Raw genomic sequence first — 18,107 nt, forward strand, 5'->3', positions numbered from 1 at the left:
ACAACAAATACAAACACAATAATTATCCCCTTCCCTGTAAATTTTTATAAACAGAACACAGAACATAAAATAATGCACTAGAACTAAGATGAAACATAGGGGATATAAAACTAAGTAAAAATGGGCTTATACTTAAAAGAGAATGGCCTTCAGATTGGCTCAGAAAGCAAAACACAACTCTGTTTCTAAAATCCATAAAAACGAGAAAGTTTGAAAATAACCGAATGAAAAATAATATTTCCAGTAAACGCAAACAGAAGGGATTCATACCTAAAATGATCAAATGGGACAATAAGATAAGTTTTTAATGTTAAGAGGTAAAATACAAAATTAAGATAGAATTAGCATGAATATATGGCAAATAACATAGCAGCCACATTTATAAAGCAGAAATGACAGGAAATACAAGAAAATCTGAACAGATTCACTAAAAGCAAAAGACTATCTTTGTCAAGCAGAGAAAAACTAAGTATAACCAAATAAGTTAGCTTTTATTGCTAGATATTAAACTCTACACACCCAGAGAACATAACTCTGCAAATACCAGGGGAGTAGTCGTGAAAGCTGAGCTAACAAAAATTGCACACAACAGAAAACTGCAACTTACTCTCACTTATGCATATAAAATGCTAAAAAAAAGAAATTCGGAAAGCAAAGTCTAGTAGTGCAGTAAATGTTATATTATCACCAAGTAGATTTTAATCTAGGAATTTTAAGGGGGATTCCATATTAGGAAATCCATTAATATAACCAATCTTATTAATCTAAAGGAAAATTCAAACAATCACCTTCAAAATGCTAAAAGACAATTGAAAAATTTAATACTAATTTTTGATAAAATACTTAATAACATATTCAACAACATGAAAAATATATCTCAGTCCAAAAGCTTCATCATATTTGATGCATATGGCATCCTTACAAAACTCAAGAATATTAAAAGAATGAGTACTACCACCACTATTTACATGTTAATGGTGACAATACCTAATGTAATTAAGAGAAATAAATTAGACACAGACATTGGAAATGGGATGTAAAAACACACGTTTGTATAGTTGAAAAATCCAAACAATCAACATAAAAACTACTATAGAACAATAAGAATTTTGTAAGGTAGTGGGGTGCAAAATAAATATATAGAAATTAATATTTTCTAATATAAACAAATATTCTATCTCCAGTTAGGAGATAGAATTAAATAAAAGATTCTATTTGCAATAATAACAAAAAGACAAAATACCCAGAGATAAATTTTAAAGAAATATATAAGACCTACATAATGGAAGCTTTAAAATACTCAGGTTAGACATGGAAGAAGACATGAACGGATGGAATATAATACCATATTCTTGGGGCGCCTGAGTGGCTCAGTTGGTTAAATGTCTGACTCTTGGTTTTGGCTCAGGTCATGGTCTCAGGGTTTTGGGATAGAGCCCCGTGTTGGGCTCTGTGCTCAGCAGGGAGCATATGGACCCAGCCATACCCCCAAGATTTTTTTTTTTTAAGATTTATTTATTTTAGAGAGAGTGTGAGCAGAGGGAGGGGCAGAAGGAGAGTGAGACAGAGAATCTCAGGCAGACTCAGCGCTGAGCCTGGAGCCCGATGCGGGGCTCAGTCTCATGACCCTGATTTCAGGACCTGAGCTGAAACCAAGAGTCCAGTGCTTAACCGGCTGAGCCTAGGATCCAGGTCTGTGATTCATCAGTCTTACACGGTTCACAACACCATACCCCACGGGCCCTCATCCTCCCATTTTTTTTCTAGTAGTTGTATTTTTTTTTAAACATTAAATATTTGATCCATTTGGACTTCATCCTGGTATACAACTGGAGGTATGGCAATATCTTAATTTTTTTTTTCAGAGCTATCCTGTTATTTCAATATCAGTTACTGAATGAATAATCCATTTGCTTCAGGTCTGAAATATTACTTTTACTGTACTGAATTAAGACTAAATTCCCATAGTGTATGAATTGGCTTTCTAGACTACTTATTTTACTGGGGTATAACTACAAACACTTAAATTTTGAGTTTCACACTATACATCAATATATGATAGAGCTTGTCTACCTTCATTGTTTTATTTTTTGGCTTCTTTCAATGTCCATAATAACCTTTGAATATGTTAGTCTTATTTTTATAGGTTTAAAAAGAGGCAGTAAGTTGGCATTTTTATAGGTCTTACATTAAATTAAGAAATTAACTTAGGAGGGGTGCCTGGTGGCTCAGTCAGTTAAGCTTTAAAGCTTAACTGGAAGCTTTAAAATACTCAGGTTAGACCTGGAAGAAGACATGAACGGATGGAATGTAATACCATATTCTTGGGGCGCCTGAGTGGCTCAGTTGGTTAAATGTCTGACTCTTGGTTTCGGCTCAGGTCGTGATCTCACGGTGGTGAGATTGAGCCCTGCATTGGGCTCTGTGCTCAGCGTGGAGTCGGCTTGAGATTCTGTCTCTCCCTCTGCCCCTCCCCCCTGCTCATGTGCATGCTCTCTCTCTCTTCCAAAAGAAATAAATAAAATCTTAAAAAAAAAAAAAACAACTCTCAGGGGTACAGAAAGTCTTTTAAACTCACAAAAGGTTGATCAATTAAAATTTTAAAAATTCTCCATAGTAAAAGTCTAGAGGAAATTAACCAAAAATATAAGGAGCTGGGAAAATATTTGCATTCATAATGAAAGTTTAATCTCTAATATATAAAGAACTCTTAGAAGTGATGGAAAAAAGATCAACAACCCCAAAGAAAAAGAGAAAAGGCAAGTACTATGAATATGTAGTTTACAGAAAAGGGGAAATACAGATGGTTCTGAAACACAGGAAAGGTAGGTGACCTAATTTATAATAAGAGAAATACAAATTAAAACTATACTGAGACCATTTTTAACTATCCATTTGGGAAAATCCCTAAACATTGAAGCCACTTTTTACCAAATTATTGGGGAAATATGTTCTCTTATACATTGTTGATTGGAGTATAATTTGTATAATTTCTATAGAGGGCAATTTGGCAGTATCTATCAAATTTAGCAATGCATGCACCCTTTGATCCAGCGATGCTCCCTAGGATTTTGGGGTGTATCACACCTCACCAGTCACAATTTGTGTCTTACCCTGTTGGGCCTGCTGGGCCTTGAGTCTGGTTATAGGTCTGGAAGCAATGAGAGGAGGTGGGGTCATTAGTAGGATCAGCAGTGCCTTGCAAGGAAGCTAGTAGAGGGGAGTCCATTGCAGCCTCTGCAGGGAAGGGGTGACCAACTTCCTCAGATAAAAGAGGAAGAGTTGCCTCTACTGGTAAAGAAGATTTGATAGGATTTAGGGGTTCAAGTTTCTAGCAATCTACACTCCACATCTCCCCATAATATCAAAGCAAGTCTGGATTAATCCCCTTTGTGTTTTTTGGTCTAGTTTTGTCCCCTGACCCATCTTGTGTCTCTTAATTCCCTACAGTTTTCTCCAGAAAGCAGTTAGTCAAAAATCACTTACACAAGAACCCCCACAGGCTCTGCTTCTAGAGAGTTTGGTCTAAGTGGTCTGCTCTCCACTGTGTCTCTGATCTACATTGTATATTCCTACATTGTAATGCCTATTAGACATCCACGGATGTCTAATAGGCATTTCAGACTTAACATATCCCAAACTGAGTGCCGGATATTTTTCTACCTCAACATGCTTCTCTCACCACTTATTTTTTTTTTTTTTTCCTTTTCAGTAGATGGCAACTCCATTCTTCCTGTTGCTTTGGACAAAGCTTTTTACATTCAACGTACAATCACTCAGCAACCCTGATGTTAAACTATTGAACTGGGTGCTAAATTGATATTTAGATAAACTACTTCTGGGTTGGCGTTTCAAATGTAGCAAGCAGGTCCTTCTCCTCCACTGCAGTCTATTGAAAGTTGGCCCCTGAATAAAAGGGTTTGAAAAAAATCAGGGTTAGAGTTGTCAACAGCTTCCGAAATGAATCTGTAATTCTACCATTTGTCACCACCTCCACTGGCCCTACTCTGGTGCAAGCCACTGTTGAATCTTGCTTGGATTATTGCAATGGCCTCCTAACTGGTTTTGTAGCTTCTACTCTCATTGGACTTTGGTTTATATTCAGCATGGCAGCTAGCAGGCTCCTTTAAAGATATAAATCATGGGCCACCCGGGTGGCTCCGTCAGTTGAGCATCCAGCTCTTGGTTTGGGCTCACGTCATTGTCTCAGGGTTGTGGGATCGAGCCCCGTGTTGGGCTCTGTGCTGAGCAGGGAGTCAACTTCCCCTGTCTTTCTCCCTCTGCCCCTCCCCTGCTCCCACGTACTCCCTCTCAAATAAATAAGTCTTAAACAAAATATGTAAGTCATATCATGTCACATTTCTTTCAAAATTCTCCATTTGCTTTTCAACCTTGAGAAAAAGCCCAAGTTTTTGTAGTGAACTAGAATACCCTTTAAAATACTGTTTGGTATGATAGTCGCCTCTGCTATTCTACCCCCGTCTCACACTGCTCTGGTCACTTTGGCTTCCTTGGTGTAGTTTGAATAAACCAGGCATATGCCTTCCTCTGAGCCTTAGTATTTGGGGACCCCTCTGCTTGGAAGGTTCTTTCCCATGTGTTGGTATGGCTCACTCCCTCACTGCTCCAGGCATTGTCCACTGTAAACTGTCATTCTCCCTGCCCTGCTTTGTCTCCTCAGCATCATCACTGTCTATTTTACACTTATATTTTTTATCATTTGTTTCCCCCACAGTGATGTAAACTCCACAAGGATAGCGATTTGTGTCTGTTTTGTTCTGTCCTGGCAAGTGGTAGGCACTCCATAAATATTTGTTGAAGACAGGAGAGCATTATCTTATTATAATTAACTAGATTACTTAATCAATAATTCATTATTTCTATGCCTGTAGAAGTATCTACGGCTGCTAGAAACTGGATCAGCAATGAATAGTGTCTTATAAATTCAGACACTTGGGTGATTTTTGCTGGTTCACTGACGTAACAGCTAGCCTTCACATTTTCTACAGTTGTCTGTGGAGAGAGCTGATTGCTTCCATGATTCTTTTACATTTGAACAAGAATTTATTGCACATCTAGATACGGAAGTCTGGGTATATATCTCCCACATTCAAGAAATCTACCATGTAACATACACGTCCCAGTTACAGGGATACAAAAGAGTTAAGCCCTGGAGTGACCATTATCAAGTCCTACTAGTTCTCATTTGACCCTGGTGCTGAGAGAATTCTAGAATAGAAATTAATCAGGCACAGTTGTCCGGCAGTATTTATAATGTTTTGCTGCAAATTTTATATGTCTCAAATACATGATATCGGGGAGCTTCCATCTATCTTTAATAACACTGTTTGGTTTTGGCATTTCTTAATGTCACCAATGGCCTCCTATTCTGAATTCCTATGGACTTAGGGCCTGTGTCACTGGCCACTCTTGTGTGGTTCACTCAAGTGAAGAGGGGTAATCTCAAGATTTTAAAAAGTCACAAGAATGAGGGCTTGCGTGGGAGGAGAGTCAGGAGGGAACTGAACCTTTGAAATCAGGTCAGAATCGCACAGCAGGGAGTGAGCCAGGACGTGGCTTTAGGTGGCTGCTCACGAGGCTGGCCTCTGGCACAGGCTTGTAATGAATCTAAGTTCCAGTGGTTTGGATGGTCGGCCTTGATAACAGATAAAAGCTTTGGAAACTGGGCTTCAGCAGTGGGCAGCATTTTGAATTTTAGTAAGCTGAGCTGACTTGTCTTTTACCTATAAATAATACTAATCCTGGACTACAGTGATGGAAACACAGGGCTGGGGTGGCCGAGAACTATAGGGGGTGGCAGTGTTTTTTGAGGACTCTTATTTTTCTTTTAGTAAGAATAAACCATTTTTTTAGAAGAGCTTGACTCTTCTTTGATCATAAGATACAATATTTACAGAACAGTATTCATTCTCCGTATTGCTCAAGGTGATTTTTAAAAATGAGAAACCACTCCTTTGTCATTAGATGATCATATCACATTAGAACTAAAGTCCAATAGGGTTTTTTTTTTAAGTTTATTTATTTAAGTAATCTCTACACCCAACACGGGGCTCGAACTCACAACTCTGAGATCAAGAGCCACATACTCTTCCGACTGAGCCAGCCAGGCACTCCTAAAGTACAATAGTTTTGAGAGCAATGTGGATTTCTGCCTCTAAGGAGCACTATAGTTTTGCTAAGATGCCAGATTAGGACTGAGGTTGGTGGCTTCCTACCCTGCTAACAAACTCCTTGGGTATACTTTGATTTGGGTCATCACCAGAAGTAGGATCCGTTTAATCCTGTAGGGGTCAGATTCTAGGAGACTGTTGTCCTAATTGCTGAAAAGTTTCAAGTGGAGAAGGAAAATAGTTGGTCCAAAGGTTTAGAATTGGAAAGCGTTTAGTTTCAGACTCCTTTGTACTGTAATAGAGAAATCCATAAGGAAACTGGGGGAACAGCTGCATTTCTCGTATTAAAGCTGATGACTCCATTTATGTGAGTCAGTAACATTTTTTTTGTGTTATCTCTTTTTGTTACATTTTAGTGCAGCTGAGTTTCTACGAATCTGTTATTTTTTGGGAAAATAATCACCAGCCTTTATTAGTAAGACCAGATTTTCAGCGCTCCCACGAACAAGACTGAAAACGTCTTTGTATGTACAACATACACGTTTCTTCTCAGCATTTCCAAGGTAGACACAAGCATTATTGTTTCTGTTATCATAGCATTTATATAAAGTCTTGCTAACTCAGTCTCCTGAAATAACCAAAAGTTTAAAAGCATCTGTAGCAAAGTATGTCAGTAATGCAATTTGTAGAAGGGTGACACATAAAGATTATTTTAAAAAGGAAAACAACCAAGCCCATTCATTCAACAGATATTTCCTTTGTGCCCACTATGTGGGAGATGTGGGGACTGGAGGAGACACAGTCTTTGTGCTTTAAAAGAAAAACATACTCTTCTGTTAGACCAAAAGCAATGTCTGAAATTGAAGCATGCATTTAAAAGATTAGGCCCTTTTACTGTGTTCAGAAAATATGCCTTGAGAAAATATTTTATTGTGGTGCAATACAGCTAACATCAAGTTTACCATTTCAGCCTTTGTAAAGTGTACATTTCTGGGGCGTTAGTCCATTCGCATTGCTATGCAGCCATCGCCACCATCCGCCTCCAGAACTTTTCATCCTCTCCAACTGAAACCCTAGCTGTTAAACAAAAATGCCCCATTCTCCACACCCCTCCCCCCAGCCCCTGGCAACCACCATTCTATGTTTTTGTCTTCATGAATTTGACTACTTTAAGCACCCCACTTAAGTGGGGTCACACAATATTCAAACTTCCATGTCTGGCTTATTTCACCAAGCATAACATCTTTAACATTCATCCATGTTGTAGCAGATGTCAGAATTTTCTTCTTTGTTAAGGCAGAATAATATCCCATCATCTGTGTAGACCACATTTTATTTATCCATTCATTTGTTGATGGATACTTGGGTTGCTGCCACCTTTTGGCTCTTGTGAATAATGCTGTAGTGGACATAGATGTACAAATATCTCTTTGAGACCCAGCAAATGCTTTTTAGAATCTGAATGAGTGCTCATGAACACCGTGAGGAAGACTCATTGTGGCACAATGAATCAAAGTATTTACAGGTGCTGATGGGTGAAAGAACCAGAAACTTTGTAACATTTCTTTCTTTCTCTTTCTTTCTTTCTTTCTTTCTTTCTTTCTTTCTTTCTTTCTTTTTCTTTCTTTCTTTCTTTCTTTCTTTCTTTCTTTCTTTCTTTCTTTTTCTTTCTTTCTTTCTTTTCTTTCTTTTCTTTCCTTTTCTTTCTTTCTTTCCTTCTTTCTTTCTTTTCTTCTTCCTCTTCTTCCTTCTTTCTTTCTTTTTCTTCTTTCTTTCTTTCTTTCTTTCTTTCTTTCTTTCTTTCTTTCTTTCTTTCTTTCTTTCTTCTTTCTTTCTTTCTTTCTTTCTTCTTTTCTTTTCTTTCTTTTCTTTCTTTCTTTTCTTTCTTTCTTTCTTTCTTCTTTTTCTTTCTTTCTTTCTTTTTCTCTTTCTTTTTCTTTTCTTTCTCCTTTCTTTTTCTTTCTTTCTTTCTCTTTTCCTTCTTTCTTTCTTTCTTCTTTCTTTCTCTTCTTTCTTTCTTTCTTTCTTTCTCTTTCACTAGAGCAGTGAAAGAGACACACTGCAGAGTATCTTTGCTATAAAGAACGTGACATCCTTCAGCTATGGGGAACAGCTCAGCAGTTGCTCTATGGAACAACACCTTAGAACCCTAGAGTGTCCCCAGACGCAGTGGCAGGCATAGACACTGAACTATGGAGCCTCACTCCCCTCTGGAGCGCGCACTCCGGAAACTCTTGTTCTCTCACATCAAGAATGGCTTTAAAAGCACAGAATTCAAGGTGGTCAGTCTCTGCCCTAAATTCAATAGCTTACTTCCTTGGGTAAAAACTAGATTAAACCTTGATATGTTTTCCTCTGCCTAACTATGCTATTTATTCACATTTCTTTGCTTCATTTAAACTTTGGACTCCAACTTCAGCATTGGTTCTGTCTTGTAGAGACATCTGGAAGTGAATTGATTTTGCTCGGGGACTCTGCTGCCTATTCTATCCAGTTTGTTCTAGCCCTGAGGTGGCTGTCTTTGACTCACAATACTGGTCTATTTTGGCCTTGTGCTTGGTTTTGACAGCATCATACTTTATGGGCTGGTGTGGATTTCATTCTAGTTTCTCCTCAACAGCCTGGTCTTGTGGTAACTGCTAACCCAGCCCCGAGAAATGAAATCACCAAAACTTCAAGAAGCTTCTTTTCTTTTCTCTGACTCGAAATTTGTGAATGATTTCCATGAATTTAGGAAATCCTGTGGAGTTAGAACCTGGAATTTGGAATAAGCCTGTCAAGAGTCCTAATCACAGCCGATTGTCCACCCAGTCACTGATTCCTAAGGTACAAGTGAGGACCAAACACTAACACAGCTTTCATGCCCCGTGTTCTACCGTAGACTCTCCTCCTGGCAGAGATTTGGGTAGCGAAGGTATTAAGATCCCAATTTTGGTGTCTCTCTTGGAAATTAAAGGACTTCCAAGCATGAAACTTTTGACGATGTTAAGAATTAACCCAACGCATAAGGCTCCTGGGGGACATGGTGCAGGATCTTGGAGTAAAGATCTGAATTTAAGAATTCATTCTTTCTGCCTTTTATCAACGTTGTTGCCTTGGCAAAGTCAATTACCTTCCCAGGTCTCAGTTTTCTTATCTGCAGGATGGGAGAAAAGGGTGAAATCTTCGGTTGTGATGGTGGTGGTCAGATGGTAGTATGGTATTGATGGTGGTGTTATGTGTATGCAGGGGGGAGGGGCGGGGCAGATGTACTGAAAGAGTTCATTGGACCAATTAATCAAATACTTAATATTTATATAGAGGATTTGCAGGAAAGCAGTCAGTCAGTTCTTTGGAAGATTAATATATGACTCTGTGTGGTAGTGGAATCTTGAACACCCGACTCTAATTCTACCCTTCTATCCTGCTCTACCTTCCCCTGCCCTATGCCAAAGCCATCAATTCTTACTGGTCTTAAATTATAGGGTCTTAAGGCTAAGCTTGATGTTGGAGATGAAGTAGAGTTACTTGGTCTCCCTTACTTTGCGTACAAATGATTTATTAGTTTAAAACATTAAACATTCTTTTTGCTGTTGTGCTTTTTGATAATACATGATTATTATAGGAACTTGGAAAATACAGAATATTATAAGAAGTTTAATAATCACTCAGACTTTCATTATCCAAAGATAATATTAACACTCATTAACACTCATTATTCCTTTCGACCTTTTCCTTACATAGAATTGCATTATATAAATATGACACAAAAATAAATAATGTTAATAATTTCAGATATTTAAATAACTTTTTACAAAATTAGGATAATATATGTAATGTGTATTATGATTATTTCCTTTTTCTGCCATGACAGGCATAAGAAGGCCTTTCAATAAGTATTGAAAGAGACTATGAGGTTTATATGTGAAAAAGCATGAACAATAGAATGATCAATACTGAACAAAATGGGGTGCCCGGGTGCTCAGTGGGTTAAGTGTCCTACTCTTGTTTTGGATCAGGTCATGATCTCAGGGTCCTGAGATCAAGCCCAGTGTTGGGCTCTGCGCTCAGTGAGAAGTCTGCTTGGGGATTTCTCTCCCTCTCCCTCTGCCCCTCCCCCAACTCTCTCTCTCTAAAATAAATAAATAAATCTTAAAAAAAATAGTGAACAAAATAATTGTTAAATTCTCGGAAAGAATCATCCTTTGTTCTCACAGATGGCCCTTTTCTAGGTCGCTCAAATGTTTTGTGGAAAGTATGGCATAGAACATGAAAAAACATAAAGCTTATGAGTAAAAATATTTGATTCAATAACTTGCTGAATAAGCAAGATTTTATTTTAAATCTTTACAGTAATTTTTAAATGGAACCAGACACAAAAACTTGGTGATGACATGTCCATATTCCATATTCCCCGCAGTGGTGCTCCCCGTCTAGAACCCAGCAGGACAGTCTGAAAAGGCACGGATTCTGAAGATTATATTGCAGGCAGTGTTTTTATCCTTGCTCATTGTTTTGCGATCTCCATTGATGATTGTCATTTCAAACATTCCATTTCCTCTCTTCCAAGGGGAGTTCATGGGTCAGTTCTACCCTAGATTCTCAGGTAGTGTTATTCTGCATATAACATTATGTCCTGAGGAGCATGCTTTCATGTATATTGACTTTATATTTACTATTTTTAACCCCTATAGACAAACTTATTATCTAAAACTGTCCTAAGGATCATATTTGTGATTCTCTGCCACTTGAGGTATATTTATTATGACTCTTCTATTTGCATCAAAGTATTAAAGGTTCTCTCTCTTTTATAAGCACAAATCATGTGTTTGTGTTATCTCAATGGACATACATATTGAACACTAATACAGTAGTTATCACATAGCAAAGTGTTCTGCATTTCTCCACTACATTCATAGTTTATTTTTTGATTGACTCGAGCCATTGTTTTCCAGCTCTATTGAGGTATAATTGACAAACAGTTGTAATATAATGAAGTGTTCAATGAGATGATTGGTATGTATACACGGGGAAAGGATTTCCACCAAGTTAATCAACACCTCACATAGTTACTTTTTTTTTTTTTTTTTTGGTGAGAACATGCAAGTTCTACTCCCCAGTCAGCCACATGATCACGAGGGTAAACAACCAATAACACCATTCTGTACCCACACAACCATTCTGTTTTCCACTTTCAGTACCGATCAATAAATGACATGAGCTATTCAACACTTTATTATAAAATAGGCTTTGGTGTAGATGTTTTGCCCACCTGGATGTTCTGAGCACATTAAGGTAGACTAGGCTAAGCTGTGATGTTTTGGTAGCTTAGGTATATTAAATGTATTTTCCAACTTGCAATATTTTTCACTTACGATGGATTTATCCAGATACAACCCCCATTGTAAATTGAGGATGATAATATACCTGGGCGTGGAATGAATGGTATGGGTACAGGTAACTGTGTGTAACACTGTAAGGAGCTGCACCCAAGCAGTTTTCTAAACCAGCAGCACCATTTTTTCGTAATCCCACTAGCAGGCATGAAGAATTTGATTTCTCTCTATCCTTTGGAACACTTGCTATCTTTTCGGTTTTGGCCACACTAATGGATGTGAGGGGCTATGTCATTGCTTTAATTTGCATTTTTATAGTCACTAATAATGTGGAACATCTTTTGTGTGATTACTGGCCATGTGTATGGAATCTTTGGAGAAATGTCTATTCAAATCATTTGCCCACTTTCAATTGGTTATGTCCTTTTAATTGTTGAGTTACAAGTGTTCTTTATATTTCTAGATGCAAATTCCTTATAAGATATATGAATTTGCAAAATTTCCTTCCATTCTGTGGTTGTTTTTTTCACTTTGTTGATGGTATCCTTGGAAGCACAAAAGTTTTTAAACTCCGATTTCATCCGATTAAATTTTTTTTTTTTACTATCTTGCCTATTTTTTCTTTAGTCTCTTGTGCTTTTGATGTCCTAAGAAGGCTTTGTCTAACCCAAGGTCATGAAGGTTTATTCTTATGTTTTCCTCTAAGAGTTTTATAGTTTTAGCGCTTACATTTGGTCCTATGATCCACTTTAAGTTCATTTTTGTGTATGGTGTCCAATTTCACTCTTTTGTGTGTGGATTTCTAGTGTCTCCGCACCATTTTTTTTTGAGATTTTATTTATTTATTTGAGAGAGAGAGAATGAGAGATAGAGAGCATGAGAGGGAAGAGGGTCAGAGGGAGAAGCAGACTCCCTGCCGAGCAGGGAGCCCGATGCGGGACTCGATCCCGGGACTCCAGGATCATGACCTGAGCCGAAGGCAGTCGCTTAACCAACTGAGCCACCCAGGCGCCCTCAGCACCATTTTTGATACTCACTGAGTTTTTATGAGTATCAAAATTAACATATATAAAGCACTTAGACGTGCATGGGTATGCATAGCAGCACTGAGTAAATATTAGTTAGCATTTTATCATTTATTGAATGGAATTGTCATATGTCTACTTGTCCGTCTCCCTCAAAAGATGATCTTTATCTCCATATCCTGGCCTAGTGCCTGACAGACAGTACCTGCTGAACAGATTTTGTTGAATGGATGAATAATAAATAGACCTTCTCTACTGAGGTGGTCAGAGGGTAAAGCAAGTTCCAACACCGAATCCACTGGGCTTGGCTTGGGTCCTGACCAGAGGCCTCTCAAAGTTAGAACACATTGACAGTCTCTGCCTCAGGCAGCTCCGCAGAACACACAGCATGCAGCCCCTGGGTAGATCACCCTGCAGAACAGCATCTCTTCAGCATAGTTTTTCATTCCTGTGTCACCCTCCTCACCATTTGCTTCCTCCTCCTCTTGTTCTGAGCCTGAACTTGGAGAATGGAATCCCTCTTGAACATCAGTCTCAGCCAAATCTCGTCTGCTGTCGCCTTTGGCTTTCAACCCCTCAAAGCTGAAGATGCAAAGCTCGCTCCCAGCCTCTTCCCATTCTCCATCCACATTCCTTTCCCACATGATCTCATCTAATGTAATGGCTCTAAATACCAAGTAAGTGTTGATGACTCCCAAACCTGTTACTCCAGCCTTACTGAGATCCAGACTTAATTTTAATTGTCACCTTCATGTCTCATTTAGATATCTAACAGTTGTCCTCAAACTTAACATGAACCAAAACTGAGCTCCTCCCACAAACATATTCCTCATCTATAGCAGATGGATTCATGAATTCTCCCAATGACCGCAGTCAAAAATTTGGGATCCATCCTTGATTCCTCTTATTTTTTTTTAAGATTTTTAATTTATTTTCTTGAGAGAGAGAGAGAGAGAGTGAGAGTACGTGCATGGGGGGAGGGGCAGAGGGAGAGGAGCAGAGGGAGAGGGAAAGCAGACTCCCTGTGAGCGGGGACCCTGAAGTGGGGCTCGATCCCAGGACCCTGGGATCATGACCTGAGCTGAAGTCAGAAGCTTAACTGACTAAGCCACCCAGGCGCCCCCTTAATTCCTCTTTTTCTCTCATCCCCCTATCAGGCAATCCTACTGAATCTGCCTTCAAAATATGCTGGCATCTTATCACTGCTCATCACCTCCAGTGCTCCCGCTTGGAACAAGCTCGCGTCTGCCCTATGCATGGACTAATGCAGTAGCCTCTGACTGCTCTCCTCTATCCTGGCCCCTCCCCAATTCCATTCTCTAAGTCATAGCCCAGAGGATCTGTTTAAAAACATAGATTAGGTCATGCTACTCCCTTGTTTAAAACTCTCTAATGGCTTTCTATTATGTTAGGATAACATCCCAATTTCTTACCATGACCAACATGACTTTCTTGATTTTTGCCCTTCAAGTAAAAGTTGAAATTTCTACCAGGTACAAAGATTTAATGATAGGAGATTTCAAAGTGAACTTCCCGTTCACAATATTCAGGTTTTCAGAGAAAATGGGCATAAACCTGTTCCATAACTCCTGAAACCCTTTGATAAAATGAAAGCGTTAGAGAGTAAAAAAGAGAGGATTTTTGTGAGAATACAATTTAGAATAGCTATATAATGAAACCCAGTCCATCTCCACCAAGGAGGACTTACCTTAAAGCTGTGTGGCTCCAGACCTTCCATGGGGCCCCTTACAAAGCTTACTGTGTTATTGCTTCAGTTGGGAGGTATAATGAGCTAAGATCTTGCTCATGCTTGGGGTATTAAGATAATGAGAGACAAACAGACTAGTTAACTTTTGGGGCAGAGTCAGGAGAATGTGGCCATATTAGGACTGTGGTGGCAGAGCTAGGGCAACAGATGTAGGCCCCAAGGGAGAGAGCACGTGTGTGCAGGTATCTTGAGGTTTGACCAACAGGACTGTCTGGTAGCGTGAGGAAATGCCAGCAGCAATAATTTGGTGGCAAATATCTAGGGCTGAGGAAGGAGTCTCAAGGGATCACCCCAAATAGAGATGCTTTCCTCCCCATCAAAGGGAATTGCAGGAGAGAGAGCCCAGTGGGAAACCTCCAGAGCCCCGAAATTTCTCCCATGAAGGAGCTTCACCATGCAACATCTGCCAGGCCTGGAAAGTACAAGCTTTGTGCTAGTCCAAGTGAGACCCTTCCTGCCCCCTTTTCCATTCTCTACCTGCATTAACCAATCCCAGGAGGAGTTGAAGGTGCAGCCATCTTGTTATTTTGTATTCATATATTGGACAGAAATGTCCACTTTCTGTTTTGAGGTTTTTTTGTGGCTTAAAGTGATCTTGGAACAATCTATTTGATAAGAGTGAATAGTCATGTGGCCTGCTGGAGTCCTTATTCTCTGTTAGGAGAAGGCCTCACTTGGTAAAATTAGAAGAAATGATGGATAAAAATGAATGAAATTATGACTTGATAATATTATGAGTTCAGCCAGCTGTATATGGCAAAGGCTCTACTTGCTTGGGCCCCTTAGCCCATGTCCCTGAGAATGCCTTCCCCAGCCTACAGGTCTGAAGGAGCAACTTTTCCCTCTCCAACTATTCTCTGGCAATCTTACTTGCCTGTTTTCTTCACAGCACCGATTACTACATGAAAGCGTCTTGTTCGTGTGTGTTCTTATTGGCAGTTACCTTCCCATCGGACTACAAGTTCTCTAGAAGTAGGAATCCCACCTCTTGGTTCACTGCTCTATGCCCAGTGACTCGATGAGTACTCTATGTATATAAGTGCTCAATAAATATTTGTTGGGTGAATGCATAAAACTGTATGAGCAACATAGATCTGAAGTGGGAGAAATGCATATTCACCCAACTTCAGTGAGATCTCTCTTTCTATGTGGATTTTTCATTTAATATAATTCTACATTGATACTGTGGTAGTGACAAACTGTTTTTACATTATTTGTATAACGATTTTTCTTTCATCACAAGGTCACAATCCCAAAAGAAACACATAAAAAAAAGTTCCAAACAAATGTGGAGAAAGGACATATTTGAAGAATTAAATAGAAAACATTTGACTACAGATCAACTTGACTATATTTTCTTTCAAGAAAATATTTTTGCTTTTTAACGTGGTCTCATAGGGATTTAGTGTTGGTGTTGGAGGTCAGGACAGCACACACACCTGGTAGGCTATGGTATCTCAGTGTGGTAGATAGACTCTAAGATGGTTCCCCATGACCTCCAACTTTGGTATCTGCACCTTTTTGTAACCCCTGCCCTTTGAGTGTCCCTGCAGCCCCGTGACTTGCTTCTAGCCAATAGAATGGCAAAGGTGATGAGATGTTACTTCTGTGATTATACTGTGCTATTTAAGATCCATTTTGCTAGCCAGCGTCTATAGACTGTCTTTGCTGGCTTGATGAAGTAAGGTGCCATGTTGAAACGGCCCACTTGGCAAAGACTGCCTGTGGCCCCCGGGATCTGAGGCAGCCTTCAACCAACATGCAGCAAGAAGCAGATGGCCCTCAGTCCCACAACCACTAGGAAATGAGTTCTGTCGCTGGAACATAAAACCAGTTTAAGCCATTATCATTCATTTATACCTCAGGGTCCGTGAAGGATTTAAGAAGAGGTTTGGTAGAAATGTGGACCAAGGCTTCTGACCTTGAAGGGGATGACTGCTCATAGGTGAGGGTGGATGCATAACAGGGAAGCCCAGCTGGAGACAGACTTGTCTGTCATCACTGTTTCGCTTAGCTCTTGGCCATATGAGTGTCTCCATATACTTGTTGCCTATACACTTGATGTCTTAAGAATGATCTGATGGGGAGATGTATGTTTATAGGGCCCAAAGGGGAAATAAAAAGGATGGAACCCAGTCACAGAGACACTGTGAAAAACCCTCTTCATTGATGCTAATGATGGTAGCATGCAGGCAAAACCAGAGAAGGCAAATCAGGGGCAGTTGGTAGGCCTAGTGGTAACTGAATCCATGGGAAATTTGCATCCTCACTGAGCTGAGCTCACCTTTCCCCAGTAGCCTGAGCATCTGCCTTCTAAGTGAACTGTGATTCAGATGTAGAGCCCGAGCAGTCTTCTCATACCCCCCAGGAAAGATCAAAAGAGGGACGGTGGGTGGGGGAAGGGAGGAGGCCGGGGAGCAAGACGCAAGGGTCGGAGAGGGGACGGAGGGGCCAAAATGCAGCCGGCACTCTCAGTCTTCTTCATGCTGCTCTTTGTCCTGCTGTGTCTCCTGGAAATCCTGGCCAACGGCTTCATTGCGCTGGTGCTGAGCAGAGAAAGGATGCGGCGTGGGAGGCTGCTTCCCTCTGACGTGATCCTCATTAGCTTGGGTGCCTCCCGCTTCTGCCTGCAGTGGGTTGGAATGGTGAACAACTTCGACTACATCCTCCACCTGAACCAGTACAGCCAAGGACCTGCCCGGCAATTCACTGGTCTCCACTGGGACTTCCTAAACTTGGCCACCTTCTGGTTTGGCTCTTGGCTCAGTGTCCTCTTCTGCATGAAGATTGCCAACTTCACCCACCCCACCTTCCTCTGGCTGAAGTGGAGGTTGCCAGGGTCAGTGCCCTGGCTCCTCATGGCTTCTCTCCTGATCTCTTTCATTGTCACCCTGCTCTTCTTTTGGGGAAACCAGGCTGTGTATCAAGGATTCTTAATTAGAAAATTTCCTGGGAACATGACCTTCAAGCCGTGGAGCCAGAGGCTGGAAATTCACTATTTCTTGCCCCTGAAACTTATCACCTTGTCAGTTCCCTGGCTCTGTCTTTCTGGTCTCAATTGCACTGTTGATTAATTCTCTGAGGCGACACACAGGGAGAATGCAGCGCAGCACCCACAGCCTGCAGGACCCCAGCGGCCAGGCTCACACCAGAGCTCTGAAGTCACTCATCCCCTTCCTCATTCTTTATGCTCTGTCCTTTGCATCCCTGTCAGAGAGTGACTGGTACTGGCCATGGCAGATTTTAATCTACCTGTGCACATCTGTCCATCCCTACATCCTCATCCTCAGCAACCTCCAGCTTCGAGGGGTGTGCAGTCAGCTACTTCTGTTGGCCAGGGGCTTCCAGCTGGCCTAGGTGGCATGGTCCCACCCAGACCCCTGGAAGAGACTCAGGGGACAATGATGGAACCAATGCCCACTTACATGGAAATAGCTTCACAGGCAGCCATCCCTTGGATTCTACTCGGGGCTTCCTCCTTTGGGAAGGAGAGGAAGGAAGTCAAATCTGGGGATTCTCTGAATGAGATTCCTTCCTTGGGACATTGTTAAATGTCCTCAGAGAGCCAGTATTGTCCAGAAATTCAGAATATAAAGTTTTGTTTACTCTCTATTTTGTATCGCCTTCATTATGTGGCAGGTTTCAGTTAAGGAGTCTTGATGAAAAAGTACATGTGATCTCAATAGCCTCCCAGGGAATGAAGAGAAAATGTGTCTATGGCTGAACTAGGGTGTGGTTGGGGAAGGAGCATCCCTCTTTTTTTTTTTTTTAAAGGTTTTATTTATTTATTTGACAGAGAGAGACACAGCGAGAGAGGGAACACAAGCAGGGGGAGCGGGAGAGGGAGAAGCAGGCTTCCCGCCGAGCG

At 40.4% G+C, this 18,107-nt stretch overlaps 1 protein-coding gene across 1 annotated transcript; it reads left to right on the top strand.

Annotated features, from left to right (window-relative positions):
- The first annotated feature begins 16,695 nt into the window (after window positions 1-16,695).
- TAS2R41 (taste 2 receptor member 41) lies at window positions 16,696-17,596 on the top strand. Its single transcript, XM_027573114.2, is given in 2 exon segments — window positions 16,696-17,277; window positions 17,279-17,596. Coding segments are annotated over 2 exon segments (900 nt in total).
- Window positions 17,597-18,107: the final 511 nt, after the last annotated feature.

This window comes from Zalophus californianus, chromosome 12 (assembly GCF_009762305.2).
Source record: "Zalophus californianus isolate mZalCal1 chromosome 12, mZalCal1.pri.v2, whole genome shotgun sequence".
Classification (NCBI taxonomy): Eukaryota; Metazoa; Chordata; class Mammalia; order Carnivora; family Otariidae; genus Zalophus; species Zalophus californianus.